General features: G+C 43.5%; 2 protein-coding genes and 1 long non-coding RNA gene across 3 annotated transcripts in view; 2 read left to right on the top strand and 1 right to left on the bottom strand.

Annotated features, from left to right (window-relative positions):
* Positions 1 to 534: 534 nt before the first annotated feature.
* On the top strand, positions 535 to 11,149 carry LOC115173755 (serine incorporator 1-like). Its single transcript, XM_029732122.1, has 10 exons — positions 535 to 762; positions 2,033 to 2,194; positions 2,433 to 2,626; positions 3,049 to 3,128; positions 8,084 to 8,221; positions 8,422 to 8,591; positions 8,860 to 8,950; positions 9,340 to 9,487; positions 9,953 to 10,165; positions 10,412 to 11,149. Exons 1-10 carry the CDS (start codon positions 724 to 726, stop codon positions 10,548 to 10,550), a joined length of 1,374 nt encoding a protein of 457 aa, XP_029587982.1. The 5' UTR covers positions 535 to 723; the 3' UTR covers positions 10,551 to 11,149.
* LOC115173756 (uncharacterized) lies at positions 2,871 to 4,167 on the bottom strand. The gene is made up of 2 exons (XR_003871661.1): positions 3,844 to 4,167; positions 2,871 to 3,167 (listed from the first exon to the last, which is right to left on the bottom strand). It is a non-coding gene; the product is annotated as an uncharacterized LOC115173756 (long non-coding RNA).
* Positions 11,150 to 17,808: 6,659 nt separating the features above from the next.
* LOC115173754 (transcription factor HIVEP3) overlaps positions 17,809 to 23,663 on the top strand; it is a 39,701-nt gene continuing 33,846 nt past the window's right edge. The window contains exon 1 of the mRNA XM_029732120.1: positions 17,809 to 17,951. The gene's annotated coding sequence lies outside the window, so the exon portion shown is untranslated. The remainder of the gene's footprint in view (positions 17,952 to 23,663) is intronic.

Genomic DNA, 23,663 nt, shown 5'->3' with positions numbered 1-23,663 from the left:
GGGAGTCTCAGGTAAGTTTGTTGAGTTTGGCAACATTATGAAAGGTTCTCCATTTTTTTTACTTGTAAAATAGGAACATAATTGGAAAATGCCATGGATACCCCCACTCTCAACTTAAACTGGTGACTGAACTAAGATTTGTTAAAGGCAATGGTATTGCTGTTGTGATTAGTTGTGTAGTTTTGGGTACCGGTAGTTAGGAGTACGGCAAACACCTTATTTCTTTGGTTCCTCAATATACATTTACCATATTACAATGTAGGCTATGTGTTACAGCACTACTTTTGGTGTCCCCCTCAGGAATTGCTCTTGAGAAAATTTCATGTAATTGTCCCCTCCAAAGTTGATATCAGATTTTCGCCCCTGGTGTGTGTCAACTATTTTTTATTACAGAACACCTTTTTGTTTTTAATATAAAAAATGTAATGCAGTACTTTAAGTCGCAGTCTATCCTATTTTATATAATTAAATTATTCAACGCATCAGCAGCTGATTAGTCACAGAAGTTGGATAAAGACGCCCATGGAACTATCACCGTTGACGGTGTTGAGTTACCGATGAACAACAGGGTGTAACTGATTCTTCAGACACTACTGCTTGGCTCGCGTCGGACGAAACTACACATTTTACTAAACAACTTTTCCAAGTTTGAAGTCTTACACTTCTTGACTTTTGGGTGTTTTCTACGTTTACTTAAGACGGGGTTTTTCGTTCTAAACTAAAATGGGAGCGTGTATGGCATTGTGTTCAATCGCCAGCTGTGTAAGTATCAATTATTTAACTTATTTATGTGTCGTTTTGCTCACTTTGTAAGAGTGAGAGAGCGCAACGACGTTTGTGGCTCCGTATGTAAATACACACATGTCCTCTGTTTTCCCCGTAGGTATATGCTGTGTTTTATGTTGATCGTAAGTACCTACGTTTGGAAAACAGACACTTGTTTGCAGAAAAGTCAGCAGTTTTATATTGATTAATTTCGTGTTTCAGTGCGTCACGCTCTTCACACCAAATTAGCTGCACGACTAAAATATTCCCTTTTATATTTCATGCCGTGTTACGGGCAAGTTCAGTGATCTTGTGAAATAAATATGATTTGATATAAAAGGTTTTCTAGGCCTACTCGAGCCATTAGGTGAATTTCTTCAAATTTTGGACGCACATACCGCAAATTACAATGCATAGAGTGATATACGTATTGACCCCTTCTATTGAAGTTTGTCCCACATTCTCAGGTCAGCAAAAAAACCTACAATTTAAACGGTTACACTTTCCAGAGGCAAGGCTTATGAGTGCTGCTCGACTGCCTGTTGCATGGCCTGCTACCCTGGTGCATACAGCCTTCATAGCTTGCAATCCTTTAATGAAGGAGGGCTGATCCTTCCCTGCTACCCCATCATAGGCTTCCCTGTGCTCGACTAAACTATGCTTCATGTCTCTGGGCTGATCTAGCCTATGCCTCAGTAGTATCACACATAGTATCTTGACTTGACAATCTGCCTGACTCATCAGAGAGCAGTGAGCGATGCCTCCAGTGGAGCACGGACCTTCTGTGACCACATACAACACGTACCCAACACTGGGTCTCTTTCTCAATTCATCTGTCCTGATTCCTCCCATCCTATCCTCTGTCCTTCTCAAAACACATTTGAAAGGGACCTTGGATATTTGAGGAGGTGGCAAGGAGAGGGAAGACCTGGAATCATGTAACGCTATAGATTGAGAAAGGGCACATCAGGCAGGGGGCTGTGTTCGTTGCTGTACTGTAACCGTATGACTGGCAGCCCTTGTCATTGTAACTGGCCTGACTACCTTCAGTTGTCTGGGCTCGTTTGGCTGGAAAACATAAGAGTTGCGATGGTTGCCATAACAATAACAGGCGGTAGCACACAGTACTTTTGTTGTGCACACACCATGCATGCGTTTGCGTCATTAGCTCATCTGCCCCCTCATCTTCTCCCTCTGGCATACCAAAAACGACTCGTCTGTGCAGTCCTATTTCTTATCCCCTCTCTCCCTCACCTCCCTCCTCCAGGCATCGTGTCTGTGTGGCTCTGCTCCCTGTCTGCTGTCAGGATGTTGTCCCTCCACCTATAACTCCACTGTGTCCCGGCTGGCCTTCTCCTTCCTGCTGCTGCTGGGGACCCTGGTCTCTGTCATCATGATCCTACCTGGCATGGAGACTCAGCTCAAGAAGGTAACGCCACACAACCCTGGTCTTGGTTGCTTGATGAGTAGAGTTGCTTGAGACCTACATATTTGTGTTAGCTCCCTGAACTAATTCCAAGGCTTTAGCTCAGCGGGTTAACAGGATTGTGGTTCGCAGGAGACCCTGGTTCGAACCCAGTTGGTCACACAAGCTGGTGTAGATGGCCCAGTGGTTGACAATGTACATTATTGGTTCTATTCTTACTGTTTCTTTACTGGTCTATCAGATACCAGGGTTCTGTGTGGGCGGAACCTCCATACCCATGCCAGGCATCGTGAACAAGGTGAACTGTGATGTCATCGTGGGCTACAAGTCTGTGTATCGCATGTGCTTTGCCATGGCCTGCTTCTTCTTCCTGTTCTTCATCATCATGATCCGTGTTCGCAGCAGCAAGGACCCCCGAGCCTCCCTACAGAACGGGTATGTAGCTGACCTTTTTATAGTAGTGGATGGTGATCTTCAGGGATACAATGTTGCCCTCTGCTGGCCAGGCCAGGGCAGTGCCACATTCCCCACACTCTTATTTGTTTACATACCAGCATAAAATATTAGGGCTAGGACGATACCAGTATCCCAATACTCGTTAGTGTCATGGCAAGGAAACAAAACACGAAGCGGCTTTAACTTTCGGGAAAAAAGCACTAATGTTGGAAACAACCACATGTTGTATTCCAGAGTCACATTTATTTATTTTACACAATATTTTACATACAGAAGGTTTTTTAGAGGATGATACTGCCCAAAAATATGACCAGCGTATTTTTTTATGGAGCACACACACAGGACCTGTTTTTGTATGAGGTGATTTTATTGAATGAATGCTTGTTGCTTTGTCCTCTCAGATTCTGGTTTTTCAAGTTCCTCGTACTGGTGGGGATAACTGTAGGAGCCTTCTTCATTCCAGACGGGACGTTCAACACAGGTATACACCATTACTACGATGTTAAATATTTTCTTCACCCTGAAGAAGGCACAGTGATGCTGCAACATTGGTTGTTTTTTACATAATAAATGACTGGGAGATTATTCATATGGAATGTGCAACTCTCCTTTGTTTTTATAGCTTACAGTTTTATTCACCATTAATCAGCACCTCTACACTGAATCATTTTCTCTGGGTGTGCGCCAGCTCATGCTTTTTCTTAAAATATTTTCCTCTAAACCCCAATAACCAGTGGCGATTTAACGTTAAAATATTGGTGGGGAAAATTCTATCAACAAAGCTCAAATGCATCGAAACCAGTACACTACACTGGCTACACATTGAATGCACTAATAACCAATCCCAGATAGGAGTTTTGAGCCACACACAAACGTTATAACATTTGGTTTATGATTTGGTTTACGACTACTTCCCGTATTTTTAGGTCGTATTGCACGGAAGACCACGGTAGTCGAGTAAACTAGCTAGTAATTGGTCTGCAATATCGCGACTCCGGCTGCCTGTTACAAATGGTGCCCGGTTAACAATATGCAACGTTATAACACTATTCCCTTGCTTCATCTATTGCACCTTTACAGTTCCATCAAAGGTATTTAAACTAACCCTTCTTGTACATGGGGTTCCATGGGTATTAGTCTGCCATCAGACATCAACAATAAGACATGTAACCTATAGGATATTATAGCTAACCAACCTCAAAAGTGATGTTAGCCACTGCTCCATGATCCACCACCAACCACTTGCATTTGAATCGACATGTTTCAGCTAGCTAAGCTACCTAGCTTGAAGACGTGGTAAACAACTAGCTAGCTATGAAGTTGACATCAGTTCAATGAAAGTTACCGGGCATAAGACTGTGGCCAATGACAATGAGCCTACTTGGGCGGGCACTGCTACTCTAAATCAATGGAGCACCGATTAGGGGCTTTTGCTGGCTAGCTCTCCCAGCAGGTGCTGCGGTGACGCACCCTCAGCCAATCACGTGCAACCAGAGAAGATTAACGACGCCTCTTCCGTCCTGCCCCTCCACCACAAAGCACCAAGCTGCCTTCCTAAACCAAAATGTACCAAAACAACAATAGAATGGGAAAGCGACCAAATCAAAGTTTATTTGTCGCGTGTGCCGAAAACAGCAGGTGTTAGACCTTTAGTGAATTGCTTACTTACAGGCTCTAACCAACAGTGCAATTAAAAATAAAACATCCAAGTATTATGTGAACAACAGGTAAGTAAAGAAATAAAAACAACAGTGCAAAATAACATTAGCGAGGCTACATACGGGCACCGGTTAGTTGGGCTGATTGAGGTAGTATGTGGATGGATGGATGGTTAAAGTGACTATGCATATATGATAAACCGAGAGTAGCAGTAGCGTAAAAGATTGGGTGGTGGGACACAATGTAGATAACAATGGTTAACCGGGCTATCTAGTTCCCATGTCTGGGAACTGGTTGGTCGGGCCAATTGAGGTAGTATGTACATGAATGTATAGTTAAAGTGACTATGCATATCAACTCAGCAAAAAAAAGAAGTTCCACAGACATGTGACTAACAGATATCGAATGTGTCCCTGAACAAAGGGTGGGTCAAAATCAAGAGTCGGTATCTGGTGTGGCCACCAGCTGCATTAAGTACTGCAGTGAAACTCCTCATGACCTGCACCACATTTGCCAGTTCTTGCTGTGAGATGTTACCCTGCTCTTCCACCAAGGCACCTGCAAGTTCCCAGACATTTCTGAGGGGAATGGCCCTAGCCCTCACCCTCCGATCCAACAGGTCCCAGACGTGCTCAATGGGATTGAGATCAGGCTCTTCGCTGGCCATGGCAGAACACTGACATTTCTGTCTTGCAGGAAATCCCGCACAGAACGAGCAGTATGGCTGGTGGCATTATCATGCTGGAGGGTCATGTCAGGATGAGCCTGCAGGAAGGGTACGGCATGAGGGAGGAAGATGTCCTCCCTATAACGCACAGCGTTGAGATTGCCTGCAATGACAACAAGCTCAGTCCGATGATGCTGTGACATACCGCCCCAGACCATGACGGAACCTCCACCTCCAAATCGATCCCGCTCCAGAGTACAGGCCTCGGTGTGACACTCATTCCTTCGACGATAAACACGAATCCGACCATCACCCCTGGTGACACAAAACCACGACTCGTCAGTGAAGAGCACTTTTTGTCAGTCCTGTCTGGTCCAGCTACGGTGGGTTTGTGCCCATAGGTGTCATTGTTGCCGGTGATGTCTGGTGAGGACCTGCCTTACAACAGGCCTACAAGCCCTCAGTCCAGCCTCTGTCCGCAATAGGCTGAGAGTCTGCGCACTGATGGAGGGATTGTGCGTTCCTGGTGTAACTCCGGCAGTTGTTGTTGCCATCCTGTACCTGTCCCGCAGGTGTGATGTTTGCATGTACCGATCCTGTGCAGGTGTTGTTACACGTGGTCTGCCACTGCGAGGATGATCAGCTGTCCGTCCTGTCTCCCTGTAGCGCTGTCTTAGCCGTCTGACAGTACGGACATTGCAATTTATTGCCCTGGCCAAATTTGTAGTCCTCATACCTCCTTGCAACATGCCTAAGGCACATTCACACAGATGAGCAGGGACCCTGAGCATCTTTGTTTTGGTGTTTTTCAGAGTCAGTAGAAAGGCCTGATAAAAGAATCTTATATCTTAATGATAATAATTAACAATCAATAAGCCTTGACTAATTCCCAAGGTTTGTAAGACAATGGGTTAAATAATTAGGCAAGGACTCAGCTTTCTGCAAAAGGTTCATTCGGCTTTATTCAGAGAACGTTCTGAGGTCAAGATAACAAAACGGTCATTATATAGTTTCTTCCTTACTTACGCACATGCATTTACACACAAACTGTTGGTGAACTGCATCTCCCCTTTGACTTTCCACACTTTTTATCACTATCCTGCTCTGCCTGTTCCTTTCCCTCAAGGTTAGGAACCCCTTGAAGTTTTTACTCCCTTTACCATCTGTCCTCTGCTCTCTTGGGCACACTAAATACACACACACACACACATTTCTCTCCCTCTCCAGCCTCTACTAGACTTTCTGGGACTAATCGGACTAATCGATCATTACATTGATTATTCATTAAGCATGCTACATGACTTATAATTCATAATGGTTTATTGATTCATTTACCTTTATTAGATAATTCTCTTATCAAGGCCTCTTTAGTGTCCTACGTTTTCATAACTGTGAACTTAATTGCTTACCGTCTGTAAGTTGTGTCTTAACGACCGTTCCACAGGTGCATGTTCATTCATTGTTTATGGTTCATTGAACAAGCGTGTGAAACGGTGTTTAAACCCTTTACAATGAAGATCTGTGAAGTTATTATTTTTTTACTAAATACCGTTCGAAGACAGGGTCCTGAAAAAGGGACGTTACTTTTTTTTCTGAGTTTATGATAAACAGAGTAGCAGCAGCGTAAAAGAGGGGTTTGGGGGGGGGCACACAATGCAAATAGTCCGGGTAGCCATTTGATTACCTGTTCAGGAGTCTTATGGCTTAGGGGTAAAAACTGTTGAGAAGCCTTTTTGTCCTAGACTTGGCACTCTGGTACCGCTTGCCATGCGGTAGTAGAGAGGACAGTCTGGCTGAGGTCTGACAATTTTTAGGGCCTTCTTCTGACACCGCCTGGTATAGAGGTCCTGGATGGCAGGCAGCTTAGCCCCAGTGATGTACTGGGCCGTACGCACTACCCTCTGTAGTGCCTTGCAGTCAGAGGCTGAGCAGTTGCCGTACCAGGCAGTGCAACCAGTCAGGACGCTCTCTGTTGCAGCTGTAGAACTTTTTGAGGATCTGAGGACCATTGCCAAATCTTTTTAGTTTCCTGAGGGGGAGTAGGCTTTGTCGTGCCCTCTTCACGACTATCATGGTGTGTTTGGACCATTCCAGTTCGTTGGTGACGTGGACACCAAGGAGCTTGAGGCTCTCAACCTGCTCCACTACAGCCCTGTCGATGAGAATGGGGGCGTGCTCGGTCCTTCTTTTCCTGTAGTCCACAATCATCTCCTTAGTCTTGGTTACGTTGAGGGATCGGTTGTTATTCCGGCACCACCCGGCCAGGTCTCTGACCTCCTCTCTATAGGCTGTCTTGTCGGTGATCAGGCCTACCACTGTTGTGACATCTGCAAACTTAATGATGGTGTTGGAGTTGTGCCTGGCCATGCAGTCATGGGTGAACGGGGAGTACAGGAGGGGACTGAGCACGCAACCCTGAGGGGCCCCCGTGTTGAGGATCAGCGTGGCAGATGTGTTGCTACCTACCCTCACCACCTGGGGGTGGCCCGTCAAAGTCCAGGATCCAGTTGCAGAGGGAGGTGTTTAGTCCCAGGGTCCTTAGCTTAGTGATGAGCTTTGAGGGCACTATGGTGTTGAACGCTGAGCTGTAGTCAATGAATAGCATTCTCACATAGGTGTTTTGTCCATGTGGGAAAGGGCAGTGTGGAGTGCAATAGAGATTGCATCATATGTGGATCTGTTTGGGCGGTATGCAAATTGGAGTGGGTCTAGGGTTTCTGAGATAATGTTGTTGTGAGCCATTGCCAGCCTTTCAAAGCACTTCATGGCTACGGATGTGAGTGCTACGGGTCTTTAGTCATTTAGGCAGGTTGCCCTCGTGTTCTTGGGCACAGGGACTATGGTGGTCTGCTTGAAACATGTTAGTATTACAGACTCAGTCAGGGACATGTTGAAAATGTCAGGGAAGACACCTGCCAGTTGGTTAGCACATGTGCTTTCTTAGATCAAGCAATTTATTTTATACAATTAAAATGTTTGCTAACTGATATTGTTGTGACATTAAATAACAGAATGGCCCACGTGACGCATCGCCACTGCCAAGAACTTGAAGTCAATTAAACACACCTTGCACACTTACTCTTTTAACAAACTCGCCGTGTGTGTTCCAGTGTGGTTCTACTTTGGCATGTTGGGATCCTTCATCTTCATCATCATCCAGCTAATCCTGCTTGTGGACTTTTCTCACACCTGGAACCAGTCCTGGCTGGAGAATGCTGAGGAGGGAAATGGCAAGTGCTGGTTCTCAGGTACTGATCGTTAATACAGTCTACTGATTTAAAAAGTTGTAGTCTAACTCATTTATTCAGTCTGTTCTGGAAGTAAACTGAAATTCCCTGAAGAAAATTGGAATTTCAGTGTAATTTTATCCTGGTTTCCTCCTAGTGGAAATGGAAAGATGTTTCCTAACATCCATAATGGGATGTTTTCTTATGTTCCCCTCCCACAGCTCTCCTGTCCTTCACAGTGCTGCACTATGCCCTGGCCTTCTCTGCTGTGGTGGTGTTCTATGTCTATTACACCACGGGAGACGACTGCACTGAACACAAGGTCTTCATCAGCCTCAACTTCATCTTCTGCATCATTGTCTCCATTGTTGCCATCCTGCCCAAAGTTCAGGTGAGGTTTCAATCTCGCAAGAAAGCACACTGTTGAAAGTTCCTGCAGAGTACAGTGTTTCTTTGCAGGCTGTTTCAGTCTTGTTCCTCTCTCTTTGAAATACATACACATCCTGAAGTTCACTCGGGTGAAAATATTAGCAATGTTTGCAATTTTGAAGATCATCAAAATGTTAAACAATGACACAGTGAACTATTTGTTAATGTGAATGTATTTGAACAAAAGTTAGACACTCATGTTTTGTGTTCATTTATGTGTTGTCCCCCAGGAGTCCCAGCCCAGTTCAGGCCTGCTCCAAGCGTCCTTCATCTCCCTCTACACCATGTATGTCACATGGTCCGCCATGACCAACAACCCCAGTAAGTCTCGTCATGACCCCGCTGATGCCCCTGTTCAGTCATTGGTTAAGAGTCATGGTTCAGGTCATGCATGAAAGATGACCTGATGTAACAATGACTCGCATAGCCGCGTACTGACTCATGGAAATCACTTGATGGGAAGTCTGGAACAACAAATTTATGTGACGACGCATATTTTACCCAAAAGATCAACTGATCAGTGATCACTTCATCCAACATGAGATGAGTTGCAGCCAAGAATCACAAGAGAAGAAGTAAATCAAATAGATGTGACTCTAGCTCATAATTAAAAGCTGATCATTTGTAGTTTTTCTTTATGTTAAAAGCATAACATTTTGTCTTTCAATGGCCTTCATCAGAATGACAATATTCTACCTCTTTCCCTACAGACCGTAAGTGTAACCCCAGCCTGCTGAATCTGGTACAAAACACCTCCACCCCTACACCTACACCTGCCCCAGGGCAAGGGGTCCAGTGGTGGGATGCACAGGGCATCATAGGACTGGTCATCTTCTTCTTCTGCACTCTCTACGCCAGGTATGAAGTTGCAACCTAGAGTAGGGTTCACGCCAATCCTGGGGACCCACAGGACTGGGCACGCTTTGTAGCAGACCATAGACAAATCAAATTTTATTGGTCACATATACATGTTTAGCAGATGTTATTGTGGGTGTAGCGAAATGCTTGTGTTTCTAGCTCCAACAGTGCACTAATATCTAACAATTTCACAACAATACACACATCTAAAGTAAAGGAATTAAGAATATATAAATATTTGGATGAGCAATGTTGTACCGGCATAGACTAAAATACAGTAGAATAGACACCTGATCGAAGTACTGGGCTAGAGTAAACGTGCAAGCCTGTGGGTCCTCGGGACTGGATTTGAGACACTGGTTCAGAGCTATGTTTCAAATTAAATCCTGACTATTCGAGCCTGTCCACATCATCACTTCCCCTTTTTCCTAATGGGTTTCATGCTCTTTCCCTCCTCCCCTGCAGCATCCGTTCGTCCAACAACACCCAGGTGAACAGGCTGATGCAGACAAAGGAGGGTCTGGCTGCAGACGACCACGAGGCGGCCACGTGGGAGGACGGGGTCAGACGGGCCGTGGACAACGAGGAAGAGGGGGTCACTTACTCTTACGCCTTCTTCCACTTCAGCCTGTTCCTGGCCTCCCTCTACATCATGATGACACTCACCAACTGGTACCAGTAAGTAGCTCTGTTTTCTTTGATTATGTCTAAGGGGATAAGTAGGGATGTGTACAGGTATAACTGAGGTGATTGATGTTGTTCTAGACCTTGCGTCAGCTCCCCAAGCTAATGCCTGGGCTTTAGGTTAACAGTCTTATGGTACTCCGAAGACCCAATTTTCAAACCATTGCACATGGTCTACTATGTGTTTTTGTGATGGTAAATAAAATGTGATTGATTGGATTGGTCCTGATCTCTCCCCAGACCTGACGCAGACTACCAGGCCATGCAGAGCTGTATGCAAGCTGTCTGGGTGAAGATTAGCTCTAGCTGGATAGGCCTGGCTGTCTACCTTTGGACCCTGGTAGCTCCTCTCATCCTCTCTAACCGAGACTTCAACTAAAGACATACATTCCATCCAGGGCTAAGTCCCAAATGGCACCCCTGTTCCCAAGTAGGAAAAGGGTGGGTGTCTTTTCAGATTTGCTGAGGGACTTAACTGTTTGGCATGTTTTGATTTATACTATTTGGAGAAAAAAAATGGAATTGTGCTGCTTGAAGGAAGGGACCATTGTCATGTCTTATTTTTATTTCGGGCTGGTCTCATTGACTAGATGTAACATAGTAAAAGAAAATCAGGGACACTTAAATATGTATATGTTATGTTTGGTATTGTTACTTAAGACAAACGAAAGGAGGGTTGTTGGTCGGGGTGAATGGGTAGGCAAATCTAATCACTGACAACTTTAGCATTTTAGCTAATTTGCAACTACTTAGCATGCGAGGTAACCTTAATCCTTAAGGGTCTAAGCCTGCGGAGAGGTTCTATTAAGCTGACAAATTGATTTTTTTTTTAAGATGTTCATATCGAGGATCATTTATCGACTTGAATATTAGGACCCCTTTAGGTATTATATAAATATATCACACATATCACACACATGTCATTGTAATCATTGTACTATCTAAACCACTGTGAAATATATTTTTCATAACCAAAAATATAGTATTTTCCGCTGTTTGAAGCTGGTGTCCAAAACTGAAGGTAAGACGCAAAAACAAAACTTAAGAACAGGAAGCATAGAACAGGTATACTGCTTCTTAGACTTGCTTTAAATTAGTTCCAGATCTATAACACACATTTCTATGTGAATTTGGTCGGGTCGCCCAAAAAATGACATATTTCAGCTTTAACCAAAAGTGTTTTGGCACTAAACTACTTCCATATGTCCATATTATTATTATTATTATTATTATTATTATTATTTTTATTTTTTTTAAGTACTGGTACCGGGCTACTTTCAGATGAGGCTTGTAAGCGCACTAGAGCAAAACAAACAACATGTGTGCGAACCTTAACACTAACCTTGCAAGAGTCACCTTTCTATCGAGGAGTCATATTAGTGTGTAGCCCAAACTGTTTGGACGCTACAGACAGAAGTTGGCAGTACCGACTTCAGACGAGTCCCGTGATGCTTGTTGGGGTCGTGTTCATGAGAGTCCTCTTCCCATAGTGGTCATATTAGTTTTGTAGGCCACACTGTTCAGATGCTACTGACGTTTTCGTGAGAAGACCGATTTTCGGGGTGTCTCATGGTCTGACAAACACGCTGTAGCTCAGCTACCTTCCACCGCAGATGTGGAAGGCTACCATTGACGGATGCTGTGGATTGAGATGCAGCCCGTGCAAAACAATGTATCTCTAGCACTTGGGGATCCCGAGTCTAAGGCACTGCATCTCAGTGCTAGAGGTGTCACTACAGACACCCTGGTTTGAATCCAGGCTGTATCACAACCGGCTGTGATTGGGAGTCCCATAGGGTGGCGCACAATTGGCCCAGTGTCGTCCGGGTTTGGCCGGTGTATGCTGTCATTGTAAATGAGAATTTGTTCTTAGCTGACTTGCTTAGTTAAATAAAGAAATAAACAGACTGCTTTTGAAGGGGATTTTTTTATTTATTATTATGCTAATTACATTTCGGGCAGGGGTGTTGACATCGACCCCTAGCCTAGCTAAGATTAGCCCTAGCTAACATTAGCATTAGCCACCTAGTTAGTCAACAAATTGTGGACAGACACAAATTAATACATACTATACCAATCATAACGTATGATACTAATTTGAGTTTTCTGGAGATTAATTTACTGTTAAGTCTATCCCCGATTCCAGGTTAATTTGCATTTAGCCATACTTGAGGTTGGTCTTATTTACTTTTTTGTTGTTGATCTTGTTAAAAATGGGATTGGTTTCATGCTTTCATAATATCTTCTCTGGTCACTGAATCTACTAAAATGACTTCATAAATCCTCAAATTGTATGAACACGATCAATATGTTAATCCAGCCAAGTAAACTCCACTCGGGTGTTAATGTTTTACTTGTTCCACCTGTTTGCATACATTTTAGATCCTCCCTCTCCACAATATACCTTGCTCAGTCCATCCACGACATGTTTGGCAGGGTGCCATCGCTACGAATGAGCATAGTCTCGAGGATGTTGTGTACATATCAGTACAAGATTATGTTCATCCAATGCACTTTCCTTGTTTTTAGTTTATTTGTTTTATACATTTCAGTGTGTCTTTGATTACAAAGTACATATACATTCTTTTTTATAGCTAAGGAGATTTGTAAAAGTGCCTTTAAACCTATAGATTTGCTACACAATACCTATTCAGTCAGACCATAGCTATGGTTTGTCATATCTGTCAAGGTATCTCTAGTGCCTCCTTGTCATGATCAAATGTAATACATATGATCATCTCTGAAATGTCTTCTATTGTGAGATTGTTATTTTAAGAGTTCATGGGGTCCTGTAGGTGGGACTGTTGCCCCTCAAATTACTGTATATTGCTGCTAGGTTTTATTTGAGATTTAGTTCAGATAAGTAGAAAGTGCCCGTGGCACTTCTTTTGTCTCTGCCATTCTGCCTCAAAGTGAGAAATGTTAGCTCAATTCATATGACAGCCAATGCCTACTACTAGTTAAATAGCTTTGTCCATGTAATAGCTGCAGCAACCTCGGAATCATGTGCTTTATTCTGTTCAACACTAGTCTTACTTCATTTTGTCAGTAGGACATTCCAGCACCTGAGAAGTTGAGGAAACAGACCAAAGACATGTCATCACATGATGTCATCAGTCCGAGCCAACAGGGATTCCAGAACCTCCCATCCCCTCTGGCTTCATTCATCACCCAGATCACATGACCATGATCACACTCCAACAGGATTATTCTTATTTCCTTGTGACGCGGGATTACCCATGCAGCCACACCACACGCTCTCTCGACGAGGGAATGCGATTTCCCCATCACAAGATTGGCATGAGGAGGGGGTTGAACACAAGACCAACGTTATATTCATTGAGGACCAAATGGGTTCAACTGGGGTAGAGAAGGAGCACAGAGAGATGGGTCTGTACTTAGTCCATGAATTCAGCCTCAAATCAAATCACTGCAATCAGACTGAGTTTGCGCATAGCAGAATTACACCCGGATACACACTGAAGTAATGTACACGTAGTGGAAAATGGAGTGCCATGCCATATTAATTTCAGCTGACTGCTTTATGGTAATCAATGTTAGTTGAATTAACATGCGTTCTTTCATTCAATCACTTTGAGATCCTTCCTTTTGCTCTTTTACAGAAAATAATCTACTGTATATATGAGTATTTTTCAATCCTGTACACTAGTAGTTCTGATCTTGGTGAGTGGGTGATCTTGTTAGTGTGATGACCCTGGGTCTCTGTGACAGACCGTTCGATAGTGGTGGAGTCCCCCTCACAGCAGGCATTTAGACCTAGTCTACATAATGCTGTTATATAACGGCCTGGTTGGGGGAACCCATCATGCTATCACTCTGACTGGGGCCTCCACTGTGGTGCGGTAGAGGAGAGAATCCGGAAAAGATTGGTTGCATTAGCCGGTTAGGATCATGCTCTCACTGGGGATGAGGACTGCCACTGTGCATCTGGATACCTCTGTAGGTTGAGGTGAACACACAGGTAGAGGGAAAATGTATGTTCTAGAGCAGAGCTCTCCAACCCTGTTCCTGGAGAGCTACTGTCCTGTAGGTTTTCACTCCAACTCTAATCTAGCACACCTGATTCTAATTTATTAGCAGGTTGATAAACTGAATCAGGTTAGTTCAACTGGCATCAGAGCGAAAACCTACAGGAGGGTAGCTCTCGAGGAACAGGGTTGGAGTGAAAACCTACAGGACAGTAGCTCTCGAGGAACAGGGTTGGAGTGAAAACCTACAGGACAGTAGCTCTCCAGGAACAGGGTTGGAGTGAAAACCTACAGGACAGTAGCTCTCCAGGAGCAGGGTTGGAGACTCCTGTTCTGGAGAGCTACTGGCCTTGCAGGTTTTTTCCCCCAACCCTGCTCTATCATGAATCTATTACTATAGATTAGAATCAAGTGTGTAGTAGGGTCAGACCAGATTCCTGCGGGTGGGAGGATAGCTAACAGCACCCCAGGAGGAGGGTTGCTTGGCAACTCTGGTATAGAATATAACCTGGTAACTCTGATACAGACAATAACAACCTGTGTGGAAAAACAAGCTAAATTTAGAGCAGCTAGCTACTGAAGGTTTTAATGAGAGGTCTCAGAGGTCTTCAAAAAATAAAGTTCTCACCCATATACACATGACAAAGTGAAAACATGTTTTTAGACATTTCTGCCCATTTATTGAAAATTAAAAACAGAAATACTTAATTGAAATAACTATCCATACTTTGTAGAAGCCCCTTTGGTAGCAATTACAGCTGTGTGTCTTGCTGGGTATGTCTCCCAAGAGTTTTCCACACCTGGATTGTACAATATTTGTCCATTATTCTTTAAAAATGTATTCAGGCTCTGTAAAATTGGTCGTTGATCATTGCTAGACAAACTTTTCAGGTCTTGCCATAGATTTTCAAGTAGATTTAAGTCAAAACTGTGACTCAGGCACTCAGAAACATTCACTGTCTTCTTGGTAAGTAACCCCAGTGTAGATGTGGCCTTGTTTTAGGTTATTGTCCTGCTGAAAGGTGAATTCATCTCCCAGTGTCTGGTTTTCCTAGCCACCGTGCTTCTTTCACATGCATTGCTTGCTGTTTGGGGTTTTAGGCTGGGTTTCTGTACAGCACTTTGAGATTTCAGCTGATATACGAAGGGCTATATAAATAAATTTGATTTGGAAAGCAGACTGAACCAGGTTTTCCTCTAGGATTTTGTCTGTGTTTAGCACCATTACATTTATTTTTTTTATCCTGAAAAACTCCCCAGTCCTTAACAATTACAAGCATACCCATAACATGATGCAGCCACCACTATGCATAACACTTTGTATTGAGGACAAATAGATAATTGCTTTGCAGTATTACTTTAGTGCCTTGTTGCAAACAGGATCTATGTTTTGGATTATTTTTATTCTGTACAGGTTCACTCTGTCAATTAGGTTAGTATTGTGGAGTAACTACAATGTTGTTGATCCATCCTCACTTATCTCCTATCCTAGGCTCTGTAACTGTTTTAAAGTCACCATTGGCCTCATGGTGAAATCCCTGAGCGGTTTCCTTCCTCTCCGGCGTTTGAGTTAGGAAGAACGCCTGTATCTTTGTAGTGACTGGGTGTATTGATACCCCATCCAAAGTGTAATTAACTACTTCACCATACTCAAAGGGATATTCAATTATTCTTTGCAAGGCATTGGAAAACTTCCCTGATCTTTGTGGCTGAATCTGTGTTTGAAATTCACTTTCGACTGAGGGAACTTACAGAAAATGCTATGTGTGGGGTACAGAGATGAGTTAGCCATTAAGAAACCATGTTAAACACTATTGCACTTATGCAACTTATTATGGGACTTGTTAAGCACATTTTGGCTTGCCAAAACAAAGGTGTTGAATACTTATTGAGTCAAGACATTTCAGCTTTTCATTTTTAATTCATTTGTAAAGATTTCGAAAAACATAATTCCACTTTGACATTATGGTATATTGTGTGTAGGCCAGTGACAAAAATATCTAAATGTAATCAGTTTTCAATTCAGGCTGTAACGCAATACTTGCTGAAGGCACTGTAAGATAATACTTTTGGTTCGGGTTTATATATTTGATTTAGACAATGCAATATAATATTGAACCTCTTCACATTGGGGTGGCAGCGTAGCCTAGTGGTTTGAGCGTTGGACTAGTAACCGAAAGGTTGCAAGATCAAATCCCTGAGCTGACAAGGTACAAATCTGGCGTTCTGCCCCTGAACAAGGCAGTTAACCCACTGTTCCTAGGCCGTCATTGAAAATAATTTGTTCTTAACTGACTTGCCTAGTAAAATAAAAAATTCTGATGTATGCCCATCATGTAATTAGGGGTTCAAGCAGTCATTATTTATTGAATTAGGCTACAGAAAAGTCATTACGCAACAGGTCTATTGTGTTACACTGTTAGTCATTTTAGGTATTATCAACAGTAAAAAAAAAATCAAACATTTAACTGCAGCATACTGTAAATTATGGTGCATTGTGGAAAGTTGCTGTATTTCAATTGGTACTGTAATTCCACCCCACAGAATACAGTATGGTACTGTATCTTTGGAGTGCCCAAAACCTTGACCACTAGTGGGTATTGTTGTTTCCAGCTCATTAACATATTTTGAGGCTTGCACTGTAAGAGGATATTTGTTGCAGTTGTGAATGAGAATGCTGTATCAATTTAACTCCTATGTGGTTATAGTGCCCTATCAATTTAAAATCTATAGGGGGCACATTGGAGTGGCAGCAAGTCTTAAACCTTAAATGGTTGAGTATTTTGCCATGTCCTTTTGGTCTGTTTTGCCTTGTGGTCGCTGCCAGTTTGGAAGCCTTTGGTGCAAGTGATATAAAATACCAAATATTTATTAATATGCTGTAATGTGTAAACACTTTACCAACCAGCCAACCTGCTTGCACCAATTCCTTGTAATTATATGGAAATACTGTGAAATACAAACCCCTCCCCTCAATAAATGTAATTCATCCATTCATTCAATCTGATGAAGTAATTTTTTTTACAGTATAATGCAGTACATTTTACGGTATTGTACTGTGTGTCATTACACAGTACCTGCTTTCATACCACATTTATATTACAATACAGCATTTTACTTGCCACAGCGCTGCCTGTAAATTACTGTCAAATTCATGGCAACCCCTTTACAGTGTACTATTATCCATTGTCCCAGTCCCCCACCAGGATTTGTTCAAACTGAGATATGAAAAATATATCATAGGCCTACTAAAAAGTAAATGTAAGGCTAATCCCATAGTAGAGCCTTTGCAGAGCAACAAAAGGCATAGGCCTGTGTTCTCCATTGTAGTGACTACAGTATGCCACTGCCAGTTGTTAAAGTGGGCGGGGTATTTCTCTGGTCTCTGGAACTACGTGGATCGAAGCAGCATGTTCTGTCGCGAGGACCAGCTGTGTGTGTGTGTGTGTGTGGTACACTGGCGCGCGCTGCTGTGTGAAATCGCAGCATCAGTTTGAAAAGGGATAAGGAGGACCCTCCATCCCTATCCCGCCACCGCCAGAAGAAAAATAACACTTCTCAACCTGGGGCAGTCCGTTTACATGGTAGACTAGATTATGAAAAAGTCTGCTCTGTTGCGGAATAACCTACATGGCTCAAACAGTGCAGCAATGTTGACAGGTATTCACATTTTAGCATCTGGCATTATTACCATAATTTAGCATACCGGTATGCCCCTGGCTGATATGAGGGGTGGTGATATGTGGCGGAGAAACGGCACTGCAACGAAGTGAAGTTCAGCGACTCTGCAGGTACAGTAATGCTGGGGACAGTGTATCATTGTTTGGAACCTTCAAGAGCTCGCTAGCGACAGAGTAACTGTTCTCCACATGAGATGACGACAGGTTATTGTGCATTATCGCGCTTTGCAGATCGCGTGCATAAAACCTTCTTTCCAACAAAACGGCGACCTTTGGGAGATTTGCTGTTATGTTTTTGTGTGTGAAGCAGAATATGAGGCAGCATGCCTTGTGACGCTCAAGGATTGCGTGTTGTGTGCATGTGTAGCCTATACCGGCTGCCTCTATTTTGTACAGTCTTGGGACAGTTCCAAGACTGGGGTTGTCATTGTTCAAGTGAAATAGGTAGAGAAGAGAGAAGGAAGAGCGAAACCAGTGGTTCAGTTTGCCACACACACAGTCGCTAGGCTACATTATGTTGATAGGAAACGGAACAACACGCGATCGGAAGGCCATGTGTTTTTATCTTTTTATCAGCCATTATTTTACAGTAGCCTAGGCTATTGATTCATCATGGAAATAATGTATTACTAACACAACGCTCTCGTTGTGTTTTATTTAAGACATCTTTGATAAAAGATTGTCATTACTTTTTCGAATTATTTGTCGTTCGATTAGGTCTTGCCAACGTGCATCTCACTGATGTGATTCGCTCTCTCAGGAACGCAAGAACCCACATCAGCATCCGCGGGACAGGGATGCCTCCTTTTCCCCTCCAATCTTCGAAAGCGAGAATAGGGAAATTCCTTTACAACATAAAATGGAGGTCACATAATGTATGCCTATTTCATATCCATTTTAGAATAGCTGGAAATATAGTGGTCATTCTGCACAGCATGCCCTATGAATTGACATATTCTGTGAATGGAATTCTAACCTGCTAGAATTCAATGTGACCGACGACGGCATCCCGTACAGTCCGCGAGATTGTCAGCCGCACGCGAAATATCACTAAATATTCGCCTAGAAAATCACAACTGCTCGGCTCAGATTAGGCTAGTGTGGGTTTATTATTGTGTCACTGCGGTGGTATAATATTTAGCTATACTATTGGATATATTGAAGCAATGCATTGTCAATAGTCTATATCAATACAGACTCCTAACATTCAATATCTATCCAGTATTCAATGTGCTTGTCTATCTGCAACAAAGCCGGAGCATGTTCTTTGAGATGCATTGCATCCTTTCCCCGTCCACTGATATTAGCCTAAAATCCGATTTTACTCAGAAAATGACAATGATAAGAATTAGATCGCCAGAGACTAGCCTATATTTGACTCTGACAGCGTTGGTACCTCGGAATGAACGGTGTCGTAACGCTGCCGCATCGCAGTCAGTGACAATGTTGTGGACGACGCTGCGTCCATCCATGCGCCCATGTGACGCTTTCTCCATTATCATCTAGCACGCACATAGCCTTCTTCTCTGTGTTGCAAGTACCTCTTTCCTGGTGAAATACGGACACATTATATTGTCCTGCGATGCGTTAGTTAATAATAGTACATCATAAGAAGAATTACCCATGTGACAGTTGGAGTCCATCAACAGCTAAAGAGTGCTTCGATTTTCAATACCACGTGCCCCTTATATAGTATTAACTGTCAACTTGCGTGTAATCAAGAAGGTTGGAATGTCGTAAAGACGTAGGTCATCTCAGGCCAAGCTGTTGAAATGTAGGTTTTAGACACATAAGGAATTGTTTTTGCTGAGTTGAATTTATAGAGAGAACAAGACATATGTAGGCCTCATCATGGTGTATTTTCTTAATTTACAAATAGGATTTTCAAAAGTGTAGGTCTTGGACAAGAAATCAAATCAAATGTATTTATATAGCCCTTCTTACATCAGCTGATATCTCAAAGTGCTGTACAGAAACCCAGCCTAAAACCCCAAACAGCAAGTAATGCAGGTGTAGAAGCACGGTGGCTAGGAAAAACTCCCTAGAAAGGCCAAAACCTAGGAAGAAACCTAGAGAGGAACCAGGCTATGAGGGGTGGCTAGGAAAAAGTCCCTAGAAAGGCCAAAACCTAGGAAGAAACCTAGAGAGGAACCAGGCTATGAGGGGTGGCCAGTCCTCTTCTGGCTGTGCCGCAAGGAGATAACAGAACATGGCCAAGATGTTCAAATGTTCATAAATGACCAGCATGGTCAAATAATGATAATCACAGTAGTTGTCGAGGGTGCAACAATTCAGCACCTCAATTCAGCACCTCAAGAGTCAGTTGGCTTTTCATAGCCGATCATTGAGAGTATCTCTACCGCTCCTGCTGTCTCTAGAGAGTTGAAAACAGCAGGTCTGGAACAGGTAGCACGTCCGGTGAACAGGTCAGGGTTCCATAGCCGCAGGCAGAACAGTTGAAACTGGAGCAGCAGCACGGCCAGGTGGACTGGGGACAGCGAGGAGTCATCATGCCAGGTAGTCCTGAGGCATGGTCCTAGGGCTCAGGTCCTCCGAGAGAGAGAAAGAAAGAAAGAAAGAAAGAAAGAGAGAGAGAAAGAGAATTAGAGAGAGCATACTTAAATTCACACAGGACACCGGATAAGACAGGAGAAATACTCCAGATATAACAGACTGACCCTAGCCCCCCAACACATAAACTACTGCAGCATAAATACTGGAGGCTGAGACAGGAGGGGTCAGGAGACAATGTGGCCCCATCCGATGATACCCCCGGACAGGGCCAAACAGGCAGGATATAACCCCACCCACTTTGCCAAAGCTCAGCCCCCACACCACTAGAGGGAGATCTTCAACCACCAACTTACCATCCTGAGACAAGGCCGAGTATAGCCCACAAAGATCTCCGCCACGGCACAACCCAAGGGGGGGGGCGCCAACCCAGACAGGAAGACCACGTCAGTGACTCAACCCACTCAAGTGACGCACCCCTCCTAGGGACGGCATGGAAGAACACCAGTAAGCCAGTGACTCAGCCCCTGTAATAGGTTTAGAGGCAGAGAATCCCAGTGGAGAGAGGGGAACCGGTCAGGCAGAGACAGCAAGGGTGGTTCATTGCTCCAGAGCCTTTCCGTTCACCTTCACACTCCTGGGCCAGACTACACTCAATCATAGGACCTACTGAAGAGATGAGTCGTCAGTAAAGACTTAAAGGTTGAGACCAAGTCTGCGTCTCTCACATGGGTAGGCAGACCATTCCATAAAAATTGAGCTCTATAGGAGAAAGCCCTGCCTCCAGCTGTTTGCTTAGAAATTCTAGGGACAATTAGGAGGCCTGCGTCTTGTGACCATAGCGTACATGTAGGTATGTACGGCAGGGCCAAATCGGAAAGATAGGTAGGAGCAAGCCCATGTAATGCTTTGTAGGTTAGCAGTAAAACCTTGAAATCATGCTTCCCAAGGATCCAACCTCAACACCAAATCATTGATTACTTTATCCAAGCTGCTTTTTGGTTTTGGCATTTTCGACTAGCATTTTTGACTAATTGGTTTAGCTTTTGCTGAATTTAAACTCAACCTGGCATTTAAAGTTGACGCTTAGGGCCAGGGATCTGGTGCCCTGAAAACGATCAGTCCTGACATCCCATTGCACATAATTCAGTGCTGGGTTATTGGGTGTCAGTTTGGCATGCAAAGGGAGGAGAGGGCACACTGTCTCACTCCCTAGCTGTGGAGAGGTGGGATGTTTGGCATTATTCTGACAGATTGTGTGTGTGTGTGTGTGTGTGTGTGACTGCATAGAGAGGAAATCTCCCCGTAGCTTCATGGAGAGCCCAGTGGCAACAATATGATTTATTTTCCCCTAAGGCGTCCCTCCTCCTTAATCTTAGACATATGACCGCAGGAATAGGCTTGAGTGTGTGTGTGTGTGTGTGATCATACAGTTGTTTGTTCTGATGGTCAATGTTGATTGTGTGCCGTTGCATAAACCTCCACTCCGACCCAGTTATGGGTGATGATGTTGATGATGAAGAGGGTCACAAGGCTGCTGCTGTATTATTCTTTTCTTTGAGGATGATGTCATATTTGGGTTGAATATTTTGTGACCTCGTATTCAACTAGCCTCTAACAACACTAGTAGACGTCTGGCCCAGATTCTATTTGTGTGGTAGAATATAAATGCCCCTCTCTCAGCTGTGGGGGTGACTGTGGAGAGGAGAGACCAAGGACATCAGGACAATCACGCTAGATGCTATTGAGGAAAAACACATCCAGGACCAAATGACCTTAAAGCCTAAGGGATGGATGTAAAACAATAACAACATGAACATTCACACAGGTGCAATACCTTTATATAATACTTTAATAGCCACTGAGGGAGCACTGAGTTTAACTTTCCACTGTGAACTATAGTGTTTAGCCAATGCAGGAGCATAATGCTGTGATTGTGACACTGATAGGCCCAGGGCCCAAATGGAGCTTACCGTGTTTGCCATTAGGGTTAGAATGGGGCACGGTTTATTCTTGATACTGAACATGAGCACACTTTGAGAACCAACACAGTCTCACAATCCATTCCTGCTCGAGTCAAAACACATACAGTGCCTTCAGAAAGTATTCAGACCCCTTGACTTTTTCCACATTTTGTTATGTTACAGCCTTATTCTAAAATTGATTAAATCGTTTTTTCCCCTCACCAATCTACACATAATACACCACAATGACAAAGCAAAAACAGTTTTTTAGACATTTTTGCTAATTTATATGTATATGTAAAAAAAAGTAAATATCACATTTACATCAGAATTCAGACCCTTTACTAAGTACTTTGGCAGTGATTACAGCATCAAGGATCTCTCTTGTACTCCGTTCATCTTTGCCTCGATCCTGACTAGTCTCCCAGTCCCTGCCGCTGAAAAACATCCCCACAGCATGATGCTGCCACCACCATGATTCACCTTAGGGATGGTGCCAGGTTTCCTCCAGATGTGACGCTTGACATTCAGGCCATTCATGTCCCTTTTTCTGAGGAGTGGTTTCTGTCTGGCCACTCCACCATAAAGGCCTGATTGGTGGGGTCCTGAACGTGTGGGTGTTTTGTGAGTGTGGGTCTGTTCAGGCAAGATTAGTCTAGCCTGCTGAGGACAACATTGATATTCATCCTACACTTGCTTCTGGAAGTCCTGTCAGCTTCCTCATCCCTCAGGTGTCAGTAACTGGTGTGTGTGTGTGGTGTCAGTCATCAAGCCAACCTTTTATTTTATTTAACCCTTATTTTACCAGGTAAGTTGACTGAGAACACGTTCTCATTTACAGCAACAACATGGGGAATAGTTACAGGGGAGAGGGGATGAATGAGCCAATTGGAAGCTAGGGATGATTAGGTAGCCATGATGGTATGAGAGACAGATAGGGAATTTAGCCAGGATAACGGGGTTAACACTCCTACTCTTACTATAAGTGCCATGGGCTCTTTAGTGACCACAGAGAGTCAGAACACCTGTTTAACATCCCAGCCAAAAGACGGCACCCTACACAGGGCAGTGTCCCCAATCACTGACCTGGGGAATTGGGATATTTTTTTAGACCAGTGGAAAGAGTGCGTCCTACTGGCCTTCCAACACCACTTCCAGCAGCATCTTGTCTAGAGGTCGACCGATCATGATTTTTCAGCGCCGATACCGATTATTGGAGGACCCAAAAAACCCGCTACCGATTAATCGGCCGATTAATTTTTATATTTTTATTTGTAATAATGACAATTACAACAAGACTGAATGAACACTTATTTCAACTTAATATAATACATCAATAAAATCAATT

The sequence above is a fragment of the Salmo trutta genome, chromosome 34 (assembly GCF_901001165.1).
Source record: "Salmo trutta chromosome 34, fSalTru1.1, whole genome shotgun sequence".
NCBI lineage: Eukaryota > Metazoa > Chordata > Actinopteri > Salmoniformes > Salmonidae > Salmo > Salmo trutta.
Note: the sequence above shows the minus strand (reverse complement) of the source record. Positions and strands in the feature narration are given on the sequence as shown.